Consider the following 12,232-nt stretch of genomic DNA (forward strand, 5'->3'; position numbering starts at 1 on the left):
TCACACGCTGCTTTTCCAAAGCATAGCAGCTGGTGGTGGAAGAAATAGAGAAGTTGTAATGGAATGATCTATAGGTACCACCCATTTTAGTGCCAGGGAGCAGTGGAGTGTGGTCTTGAAAGTTTAGCCAATTAAGGGTTAAGCTTGCATTAATTCCTCCCACTGGTCATTAACTCTTGTCTGCAATTAATTTAGTCCTTAATTGCCCTGCCTATGGCATTCCACCATGATGTTCTCTTGCCTGCCATCGAGTGATCCCGCTTGACAATCAGTCTCCTCTCTGCTGTATCAGGACTTCAGCTCATCATTTTCTACTTGAACCGGGGAAAGTAAATCACCCTTCAAGGTGGCAGAGATTTGAGCCCTTATTATCCACAGTACATGCCCTTAAGTCACCAGAGAGCATTTGCTTGGGTTTATTTATTCTCTTCTCCTGGCCTAAGATTCATTTCCCTCAAATGTTCAGGTGAACAAACAGTTTGAATCACTGTTATGCAATTAAGCCCCACAAAGTGAAGTCATAGAACCATAGAATTATAGAATCATAGGATAGTTTGGGTTGGAAGGGACCTTAAAGATCATCCAGTTCCAACCCCCTGCCATGGGCAGGGACACCTCCCACTGGCTCAGGCTGCCCAAGGCCCATCCAACCTGGCCTTGAACACCTCCAGGGATGGAGGAGCCACCACTGCTCTGGGCAACCTGGGCCAGGGTCTCACCACCCTCATCATGAAGAATTTCTTCCTAATGTCCAATCTAAATCTTCCCCCTTCCAATTTATACCCGTCCCCCCTCGTCCTATCCCCACGAGCCTTTGTGAACAGCCCCTCCCCAGCTTTCCTGGAGCCCCTTTCAGATACTGGAAGGTCGCTATAAGGTCTCCCTGGAGCCTTCTCTTCTCCAGGCTGAACAACCCCAACTCTCTCAGCCTGTCCTCCTATGGGAGGTTCTCCAGCCCTCTGAACATCTTTGTAGCCCTTCTCTGGACCCGTTCCTTGCATGATTGTCCTCTATAACTCTAGCATGGCATCTCCAAAAGCTTGAGAAGAACAAGGGTGAAACATGAAACAAGAAAATTCCTAAATGCAATGTTTTGACTTTCCTCCTCCAATAAGATTGAAACCTTTAGAAAGGCAAACGCATTTTTAATTTTTACTGTCATGCCCATCTTTATATTACATCTGTTTCTATATCAGTCTTCAGCATTGTTGAAACAGCATCATGAAGATTCAAAGTTAAACTTCATCCCAATAAATTTTTGGCCTTGAGCCTGCTGGGTTTTATTTTTCAGATATGGAAGCGGGTCAGACTCAAAACTATTGGTTTCCTTAAGGACAGACTGGATTTCCCAACAAACTCACAGTGGAAGTGAAATCTGAGCTACTGACTGAAAGGGAAGCCCAAAGGCTTGGTGAAGTTCCCACCACTTGGCCAGAGCCTGAAGGCACCTTCTCATACAAGGTCAAATTATCTGAAGAAGCATCTGGTGAGCAGATTGAATGTGACTCAGATTCCTTACTTCTGACTTTCTTTGCAAATTCCAGTTTCTGAGGAAATCGGTGCAGAACTGGCTCATCCACCAGGAGCAGACAGCTGAGCAGCTTCTATTGCACGTGAAAAATCTAACCAAGTGCGGCTTAAACCTCCTTTCATCTGTCTCACCCTGAGCAAATAGATGTGCATTTTCCATTACCATTCACTCCTTCACTTCAAGTTCCCTGATTTAACACCCCGGCTAAATCCTTTCTTCAACAGCGACAACAACAGCAACAAATGATCAAAACGATTCAGCTTTTCTTCAAATAATGGAATGTGCTTGAGTTGTAAATATTCATGGCTGGTTGGAAATTGTTTCTCGTTCGGCACTGAGCATACTGGTGTCAATCTGTCTAAATGACTCATGGTCTCTTGCCTTCAAGGGGCAATTTCGGTTTTCTGATCCCAGTCTCATGGATTAATTCCTAGCAGATGGGAGTCACAAAGGTCCACCTCATCTAGCTCCTTTTCCATCGTAGCTTGTTCAGCTGGTGAGCCCTAAGATGTTTCCTCACAGCTATTTGAAGGTCTGGAAATACCAGCGAGCTTTGAGAAGACCATCCAGGTTATGCTCATCCCTCGATAAAAGGAATGCATTGAATGATTTTTCTTCTTAATATCTCAGCAAGATACAGGTAGCGATATATTTTGAGTACTGTAGAGAGTTGGTACAGCTGTGGCAGCAACATATCCATCTGGCATCCTTCTTGGACCCACCTTACCACAGTATCTGAACAATATATTGCCTTTTATTGCCTACGCCCTGACCATGCATCCCTGACAGCCAGTTAATGAGTAATTCCACTGCACCAGCCAAGCTGAGTCTGGCTGACATTCTAGGTATAAATTTCTTTAACAAATGCTTTTGTGAAGGCGTAGGAGGGGACTTGCAGATGCTGGGCTCTGCCAGAGGAGATGGAGATGCCTCAGATGACCTCACTGTTCCTGTTGCTGCGCAGCCGGCTGCACTCCTCAGGAGCTGCAAGGCACATTTTCTCAGTCAAGAGGAGCTGAATGATGGATTGGAGGTTTTTTTTTCAAGGAATCTCCACTGTCTCCTTCTAAATCAAATGGGGCTCATTCCGGGAGATGGAGAAGACCAGGACTTCAGAGAAACTGTGACTGATTCATTACAGAATCAGAGCTGTGAACGCCTTGAACGCTCAGTGCAAAGTTGTCAACAACTGTGCGGTTTAGACCAATTTTTTCTGTAGGTCAGTGATGGAACTCAAACTCATATGCACAGAGGGGTTGGCAACCATCTTCCAAAACTGTATCTCATTTTTCGTGCATGTATTGAAGACTAAGAGTGAATTGGGCACAAAAAAAATGAGACTCCAAAAGACCAATAAAAGAGAATAAGTCCCAGCAGGTATGCACCTACGTTTTACTATGGAATCATTAAATAACTATGGTTGGAAGGGACCTCAACAGACCACCTAGGCCAACACTGAAGTCAGACTTGGTTTGTCCTTTAATCAAGTGAGAATTCCTCCTGTTTCCTTTTTTAACTCCTGGTTTTGATTCATGCCCGTTTCCATCCATGTGGATCGTGGGCACTGAACTGTAGTGGTCAGGACCTTGCAAGGAGTATTTAAACTCACGGAGTGGTTTACAGCAGTCACATCTTGTTTTATCACATGGCATCACTGCTGTTGGTCACATAAGCACAAAGATGCTGCAAGAGGGAACATCTGGGAGGTTATTTATTATTTGTCAGGAAGTCTCCAAGGGGCACTTGTATGAGGTGTATGGAAGAAGGTCAGGACAAGCAATATTGTTCATATTTATCTCTCCAGATGGAAACCATGCTGGGTTGTTGTTTTTTTTAAATAAGTTCCTGGTCCTTGCTGGCCTTCATTTACAGTTTTGGACATGACTAAACTTGTCTGGTTCATGTAGGAAGAGCACAAGTACGTTTGAATGCTTCCCACGGCTTCACCCTTCACCAACTGCAACAACAATCTGTACCCAAGAGAACTCTGTGAAAGATCAGTTGTCAGAGAGACCCTGTGAGATGAAATGTGTTTGTCACCGAGAGCCATGGGCTATGGAAGCACTAGGACACGCTGGCTGAAGGACATTTTTCATCCTTTTTACCTGTTTTTTTACAACCTTGCCTCTCCACAGCTTTCCAGCAATTCAGTTCCCAGCGTCTCCCTGGCAGAAAGGATAATTCCCCCCTTTTCTGGGAGAGAGGTTTTTTGCAGGTAGGAGAGCTGAGGTGCAAGAATCACAGAATGATTTGAGAAGGACATTAAAGATCATCCAGTTCCAACCCCTGCCATGGGCAGGGACACCTCCCACTGGATCCGGTTGCTCCAAGCCCCATCCAACCTGGCCTGGAACACCTCCAGGGATGGGGCAGCCACCACTGCTCTGGGCAACCTGGGCCAGGGCCTCCCAACTCTCACAAGAAATCATTTCTTCCCAATATCCAATTTAAATCTCCCCTCAACCTGTAGAACATAGTGAGGATGTAGAAGAGGGATGGAGGCTCAAGTAAGGCATTGCTCCACTCCACTTCCCAACACTGAAGTAGCAACACCCTCACAGCAAAACATTTCTTCCTAAGATCTCAATCTCCCCTCTTTCAGCTGAAAACTGTCCCCCCTCATCCTGCACTCCCTAATCAAGAGCCCTTCCCAGCTTTCCGGTAGCCCCAAGGAGCTGGGCTCAGAGGTGTTTCCAATGCAAAGGAAAACCTCATGGAATTCCCAGGAAAATGCTGGAAAAAGACTTGCAGCCCTGGAACATCTCCTCCATCCTTGTGACTCTATTGACATCCTTCTTGCTCAGCGTTTCTTCCTGATCTCAGGGCAGCATTTGCATTTTGCTTCTGCTTCGGATGCTGTTTCGAGTGCAAACCTCCCAGCAGATTTGTCATGGACTGGGGGACAGAGGAGCTCTCTCTTGACCTCCTGATGGATAATTGTGATGAATGAGAATCACTTAAAAGACAATAGTGGTTCTTGCTCTCCCTCTAACGAAGCGGCCAGGTTCACATCATAAACAAGCAAGGGAAGGCTGAGGCCACAGTTGGCTTTTAGGCACAGAAGCGCTTTGTCTTTCCCCCTTTAGGGTTCCTCTTGTTCCTCAGTTCCCTTTGCACTCATAACCCTCTGATCTCCTGCCAGCTGTGATATTTGGGCTGTGCTGGTTGCCGAGATATCTCAGATCTTTAGGTAATTTCCCATCTTATACCCCGAGCATTGGAGGGAAGTATCCCCCATCAAGAAACAGCTCAAACCACACCAGAAAACAGAGCTTTTAAAAGAATATTCAGGAAGAGTTTATCACCATGCTCTTGAGTCAGACCGATGCCTCAAACATGGATTACGCACATCCTAAGTTCATGCTCTACAGCCACACTCCTGAACTTTCTTTCAAATGGGAATTATTTCACTCCGTGTCAATATTTCCAATATTTAAGGGTTTAAAATTTGGTTTGCCATGAAAAGACCCCACTGAAATTCTACAGGCTTTGCTTCATTACCTTTTAACTCCATTCAAGACCCATGAACAGATGTTCATCCTAACTGGTATCCTCCCATGAATCTTTCTGGTGAATTTTAAAGCAGTATCCTACAATTTTGTAAGGAATAAAGGCAACATAAGCTCCATCAGCTCCGTGGGGAAGCACTACCATTCTCATTTTGTAGTCAAATGATTAAGAGACAGAGAAACTGAGTCCTGGTAAACGTTGGGTAGAATGAATCACAGAATCACAAAATCACAAGGTTGGAAAGGACCCACTGGATCATCGAGTCCAACCATTCCTAACACTCCCTAAACCATGTCCCTCAGCACTTCATCCACCCGTTCCTTAAACACCTCCAGGGAAGGCGACTCAACCACCTCCCTGGTCAATAAACAGTCTGCGTTTCTCAAGGGTATGGCATGGTTTGCATATCAGCCAGATACGTGACCCAGGAACAACCTACCTAATTTTTAGATACTCAACCAAGACACCAACAACACTGCTCTCCCTCCTGTGTCTGTGCCCATGCACCAAAACTCCGCTGTGCATCCTCCAGATGTTATCATGCAAACCGGGAAGGCTGCACGAAGATTAAGTCTCCTAATGCAAGAAATACCCAGTTGTGTAAAAGTTATCACACGCTCTCGTGAGATCCCAACTGGAGTCCTGTGTCCAGTTCTGGAATCTCCAACAGAAGAAGGAGATGGAACTGTTGGAAGGGGTCCAGAGGAGGCCACAAAGATGATCCAAGAGCTGGAGAACCTCTGCTATGAGGACAGGCTGAGAGTTGGTGTTGTTCAGCCTGGAGAAGAGAAAGCTGCAGGGAGACCTTGGAGCAGCTTCCAGTGCTGAAAGGGGCTCCAGGAAAGCTGGGATGGGGCTTTTACCAAGGGCCTGGAGTGACAGGATGAGAAGGAATAGCTTTAAATTGGAAGGGGAAAGATTTAGATTAGACATTAGGAAGAATTTCTTCACCATGAGGATGGGGAGGCCCTGGCCCAGGTTGCCCAGAGCAGTGGTGGCTGCCCCATCCCTGGAGGTGTTCAAGGCCAGGTTGGATGAGGCTCTGAGTAGTCGGGTCTGTTGGAGGTGTTCTTGCCCATGGCAGGGGGCTGGTGGAACTGGATGGGCTTTAAGTTCTCTTCCAACCCTGACCTTTCTATGATGCTATGATTCTAATTGCAGATCTCATTATGACATCCCAGGTTCTGGAGCAAACTTGGGAAAAATCATGATTTTCCTGACAAAAACTGTTAAATAGAAAGACCTAATGTTTTTTTTCAGCCAGCATCCTGATTGTTTTTTATTGAGGAAAGTGGAAGTTGAATAATAGGAGAAGAGAATGGACTAGTAAGTCTATAAGCCAAAGCTATTTACTAAATACTGGGCTCATGGATGCCCCAGAAAGAATGCAAGAAAAAATATATGCATTTAGAAAGACAGATAGATTGGCAGAAACTTGTTTCTCAAAATAGAAATATTCACATGAGATTCTCTCCATTATGCGGACACTGTCTGTCAGTAAGAATGTGTGTTGAAAATAAATGAGTTGTATCCTTCAATTGTCATGGCCACTGAGGATAATAGACATCCTACGATGAAGGCATGGCAGGCACAAGCGAAGTTATTGTTACTGCTGAAATGAACTGGATGTGGAGGAACCACGCGCTACACGTTCCAGTTGGCAAATGACCTGACTGAAAAACACGCTCACACACCAGAATGCACACCCACCGCCAGCATCCAAATGTGTCTGCTTGGGTTTGTCTACTAGGGTTGATTTTTCTCAGCGAGGTGGGACTGAGAGAGCTCATTTCTCTTGCACGTATCCTCAGGACCTTCACTGAGGTCGTCCCATCAGCCATTCTGCCTTTGCTCCACAGGCTGAAAGGCTTTTTGCAGACTTTTCAACCCTGTTGCTCCATGCGTTTGCTGTCACACACAGAAATTCCCTGCGAGGCTCCCCTGCCTTTCCTCGGTCCATCCCATACCGGAACAGCAAAACACCACGAGCCACAACAACAGGCCCAGGAAAAAGGTTTTTTTCTCCAGCACACCCATAGAGACACCCAGAAAATCACAGCGGTGTGTGCCGGGCTGATGAGCCACAGCTTTACCGAGCTTAGCAGAAGGCTGAGAAGACCTTAATGTCATGTTTGAGCAGCATGAGCGCAGCTCCTCCAGAAGAAACGCCATCTGCAAGGTCATTTTCAACTGAGACCTCCTGGGAGGAGCAATGCACACACACACAAAAAAAAGGAGGGGATTTCCTCTGCTGCTGCTGCTTTCAGGCTTCCCTCCTTCAAATACTCCCAGGGAATGGGTTTGCTAAAGCGTGTTCTGCCAATTTGCTATTCTTCATTGCTTTGCCTACAGCAGAGGTTTGCATTATCTTATCTGCTGCTCAGAGCGTTGCAATGCCGGCTCAGGAATCAGCACATACTCTGCTAAGACCTCGCTCTTCCCTTTGGCTGTGTCTCTGCAGAAAAGCTTAGGGGACTCACTCCTCTGAGCAGACCATAATATGGGGGAGTCTTATCTGAAGGGCATTAGATTGTTATCCCGAGGAGAAGAAACAGTGTAAGGAAAGCACAGCTGAAATCCCGTTAATGAAGCAACCACAGGGAACTAAAATAGGGAATTGGAGGAGGAAGGAGGGTAAAGTCACGTTTTACAAAGTGCCGGGACAATGCCATTCCAGCTTGTGCTTTCCCACAGAGTAAATCAGGGGGTGTTTTATTCAGGGGACATATTTCACCCCACACATCCCCCACCCCGTGCATCAAAAGGGATGTGAGCAGCCGACAACACTGCATTCACTTCTTCAGCAGTACCTTATTGCAGAGTTAACTGCTTTGATGCAGCCTCCTTCTGCAAAACTCCTGCCTCTTCTGCTCCCAAACGAATGGATTTGGGGTGAGAGAAAAAGAGTCAGAGTTCTTCTCCGTGATGGTGTATTACAAAAGTGCTGTGGGAGACAGGAGAGACAGGAGAGAAAACCCCGATGAGAGAAAATAGGCTACAGTGGTGATGCTTCTCGTTTCCCAACCGGTTTCACATCAGGATGGATATGCTGTCACACAGCTTGGATGCACAGTTGCAACAGGTCGGTGGTGATTAAATGCAAAATTCATCCAGGACATGAGGTTGTGATTCAGCCTGGAGGCAGTTCAAAAACCTTTACAGCATGCTCCCTGTGGAAACACCTACTCAGCTTCCAAGCAGACACTTTTTGCTGCCTTTTATCTCTCAGAGGTAAAGTCTGGAAGGAAAACAGGGTTGTTATGTCCCTTTTGAGTACTTCTCCCTGGGTTTCCATCACCTGAGGGACTACCTGGAGTCAGTCAGACTGAAACTTTGCCTCTGTTAGAAAGGCACAAAGAGAATGCGGGGAAGATTTGTCTCTTGGCTGCTGTAGGAGCTGATTTGCACAATGGACTGAAGTATTTCACTGCTCTGTTTCTGAATCTCTACAGTACTTTGATGAGGACAAGCACTGACAGTCCACAGTATCCTATGTCCTTCTAGCTGGTCCTAACTTCTTTTACCAGAGGAAGGATTTATTTAGCCAACAGGGAATGTTTAACCTTTCTGGAAATTTCTGTATCCCCCGTGGAAAACAAGAAAAATCATTGTTTCAGAAGCAGCTACCTCAAAAACCTAAATGGCCAGGGAGATGACACCCACTGTGTCCCAGGGAGGGTGCCACGAGCTCCTGTCTTATCTGAGAACAGGACCTGCTTTTAAAGTCCTGCAGATGTTTTGAATATGCTGTTTATTTTTTGGCTTTGAGGCTTTTGCTTCTGCCTCGTGTTTATTGCATTATTGGGAAACCCATGGGCAAAATACCTCCCTCTCCCCACATCCTTCCTACAGCCGGGGGAGGTCTGTCCATATTGTTGGAACCTCGCTCCCCAATTCTTCTGTCCCCTGGACTTTTGCATCTGTTTCTCCTTTTCTATCTCATTCTCCAGACTTAGTCACATGTGGCTTTTGCTTTACTCCGAGTTACTTTCTTGATACCTTCCTACAACTCGCGTGGCCCAAACTTTACTCGGATCTGCACTGGGAGCGAAGGAAAGGAGCTGTTTCCTGGATACACAGTTCGAAATGGGCAAAGCATCAGGGTTATGTACAACCAACAACTGAGACATAAAATTATATGTTCCTGCTCAGACGTTCAAAGACATCACAGTCCAGGTGATGGCAATGACTTTGTAGCACAAGTCAGTTGGACTCATTTTTTGGGAGACCCACAAGGAGCAGAGACACAAAATATTCCCTCCTCCTAAAGCCGGAGAAAAATCCTGCTGATAAACCAGTCCATCACGAATCCTGTTACGGCACCTGCCTATCCACAAGGCAGTGAGCAGTGAGCAGAACAAGCAGCATCGATCCCAAAGAAACAACCATCTGAATGCTGTAGCGTTACTGATTCCAGCGTTAATGACCCCTCAACCGGCTGAATCGGTTCGAAGGGATTGGTCAGCGTGGCCTGAGAGCAAAGTACAACTTAGCCCAGTTCCCAACCCTCACACGGACGTCTCTGCCAGGACAGCACTCAAACCAGCAGCCTGGGGGAAGCAGAGCCCTCTGCACCCCTTTGCCCAGCCCGGCGCGCTCACCTGCCCCGGCAGCACGCGGAGGACATCACATCTTCCAGACAACCTACTTAGAATCTTTATTTTAAACTGATACTTTTTGCCAGCCAAACTACCCAAGGCAGCCTGCACTGCCATCAGGGTGTCCTCCAGAAGCTGTAAACTGAGCAACGTCTGCTTCCGTCAGGATCCTCAGGCTATCCGGCTCGCTCCACCTCCCCGCCAGCCTGAGAGCAGACTGAGCCTGCTTTCTTTTCCTCTTCTGCCTTTTTTTCCCTCCTCTTCACTCTAACACAGCACCAGGAAGGGACTCAGCTGCTGCCCACACTGAAACTAGGATTTATGAGCCATGACCACCAGGAAGAAGCAGAAAAATTTCCCTTTCCACGATTTCAGCAAGGATACAAACACCCGGGGAAATACAGCTGCTGTATGGACATCACTCAGACCATCCCCAAATGCTTGCTGTTCTTTCTGGCTTCTTTCCAGCTCTTTCTGCTTTCTTATCTAGCTAACATTCACCGGCCACAGCAAGAGAGCCCCAGGCCCCCTCTGATGCTCAGCAGGACCCATCTAATGCCCCGGTCTGACACCAAGCAACCATCTGGGAGCTGTGGGCCTTTTGCAGGATGAGGGTTGGACCTGCTGCATGCCCATCGCAGCACTGGCCCCATGTATCCTCTCATTAGGAGTCCAGGAAACAAACTTCAGCTCAACAGGCTGCCTCCTCTTCCTCTGCCGTAGCAGAGCCCGGCAGACGCCACTCACGCAGAGCCCCGTGCACGCACAAGTAGTCCAGTGACCTCCAATGCTGCCCTGGTCCTGCAACACCACTGCTGTCCACACACCCAGAGAAGAGAAAAGCAGAGTGTCTGCTCATACTCACAGTTTTGAAGTCCTCGTGGTTGCACTCCTGCCCTTTGAATTTGCAGTACAGCATCATATCCTTCAGGTCATGGCCAACCCGCGCCAGGAACTCCTGCATGTTGAAAACTTTTGGTTTATACTGCCTAAAGTTGGCCTTTTCTTGGAGAATGGCTAAGACAGCCGGGTCAGCCAAGTGAGGGTTGGGGATCTGCAGGTTGACATCAAGGAGAGCCAGGAGCTCCCCGGCGTGGTACAGGTCGTTGGTGGTGAGCCGGGAAAAGCGAAATTCATTGAGGTTACAAATGGTGACAGCAGGGAAGACCAAGCTGTTTGCTACGACCTCGTCTACTTTGGTCACGTGCTGGTAAGAGAAATAGAAAGCCACTCGGTCTGAACTCTCAACCAGGAGGAGACCCAGTGAACCCACAAAAGCCAAGGTCCAGAGCAGGCGACGGATGGTCACTGGCCCGTAGACAAAGACGTGACGGATCCCGTGGAGCGTGGAGGTGTTGGCAAAAATCTGGATGCTGGAAGGCTGCAGGCTGCCCATGCTGCCCTCGCTGGTGCTGTCCTTCAGATCCATCAGGGATAGTTAGTTCAATCCTGGCACTGCTTTTTGGGTCAGTCTGTAGCTGGAACCGGGATCCGGATTTCTTCCCTCCCCTCTTGAAAGTAATTAAACCCCTTTATAGGGGTGGGAGAGAGAAAGAGAGTCTCAGGCCAGCTGCTGCGAGTTTATGGCACGAGCTCAGCAGTAGCTTCGGAGGGGTAAATATTTATATGAAATCCATTCAAACTCTCGCTCTTGATTTCCTCGGAGCGATAAGAAGGGCTGGTTTTATTTAGGGAGACACCAAGGTGATGTGGAAGAGATGTGGGTGGGCAGCGAAAGCTGAGCCAATGGAAACGAAGTCCTCCCCCTACACACACACATATGCACACACACACACACACTGAAGGGAGAGAAGATTAAGGGAGAGAGAGCTTAAAACAAGTCGAGGCAGCTCACAGCCTGTTAACTAGTGCATAAAGCCCAAGGATGCTGCTTCCCAGAGCCGATGTCTTGCAGAGCAGTGGGGCTTTCAGACCGATGCGGCGATGCTTCCCGTGCTCCGGGGATACGAGCTGCTGGATTCAGGCATCTCTTCTTCTCCCCACCCCTCCATTTTGGACAGGGCACCAAGAAATATCCTCCCCAAAAAATTCACCCTGTGCTGCTGGGTTTATATCCAAGGGCTCCTCTCGAGGCAAGGTGGGCAGCTAATTCAGCAGGAGAAGTACGACAGAAAAAAAGGAGGAGGAAAAGGCTAAAAAAATAGGCAGAAAAGGATGAAAAATATTGCTGCTCAGTTCCGTGCACACACACACACACAGATCAAGCAGGGGAGAAAGCAGTAGCATGAAGCCTCTCCTCTGCCACGCAGCCGCTCAGAGGATAAAATCAGACAGGGCAGGACTCGATCGGGAGAGGCGGCAGGAGGAGAGTGACTGCAGCATCTCTCCTCTCTTCTCTCTCTGTCTCAGAGCTTCCTTCCCTTCGCTTCAGGACTCTCAACAGAGCGAAACGCTGAGAGCCGCGAGTCACGCATCGATTCGGAGTCCCGCGTCAAGGCGAGAGCCCAGGGGAGGGCAGAGAGAGGGGGTTGTGATCCCATTAGAGACCTTCCAACTCCTTGGGGGTGAGTTTGGAAGCTGCCGTGCCTTGGTGGGGCCAAGGGGGGGTTGTGCCAAGCAGCTCCTGCAGCTC

At 47.8% G+C, this 12,232-nt stretch overlaps 1 protein-coding gene across 2 annotated transcripts in view; it reads right to left on the reverse strand.

Annotated features, from left to right (window-relative positions):
• Positions 1-11,300, reverse strand: part of ASIC2 (acid sensing ion channel subunit 2) — a 537,867-nt gene extending 526,567 nt beyond the window's left edge. The window contains exon 1 of one of the 2 annotated variants that reach the window (XM_009555383.2): positions 10,505-11,296. In XM_009555383.2, coding sequence (XP_009553678.1) covers positions 10,505-11,068 — 564 coding nt within the window. In that variant the 5' untranslated portion in view covers positions 11,069-11,296. Of the gene's footprint in view, positions 1-10,504 lie in introns of both variants that reach the window. The other variant, XM_054088237.1, reaches the window with a different exon arrangement.
• Positions 11,301-12,232: the final 932 nt, after the last annotated feature.

Source organism: Cuculus canorus, chromosome 25, assembly GCF_017976375.1.
Source record: "Cuculus canorus isolate bCucCan1 chromosome 25, bCucCan1.pri, whole genome shotgun sequence".
Classification (NCBI taxonomy): Eukaryota; Metazoa; Chordata; class Aves; order Cuculiformes; family Cuculidae; genus Cuculus; species Cuculus canorus.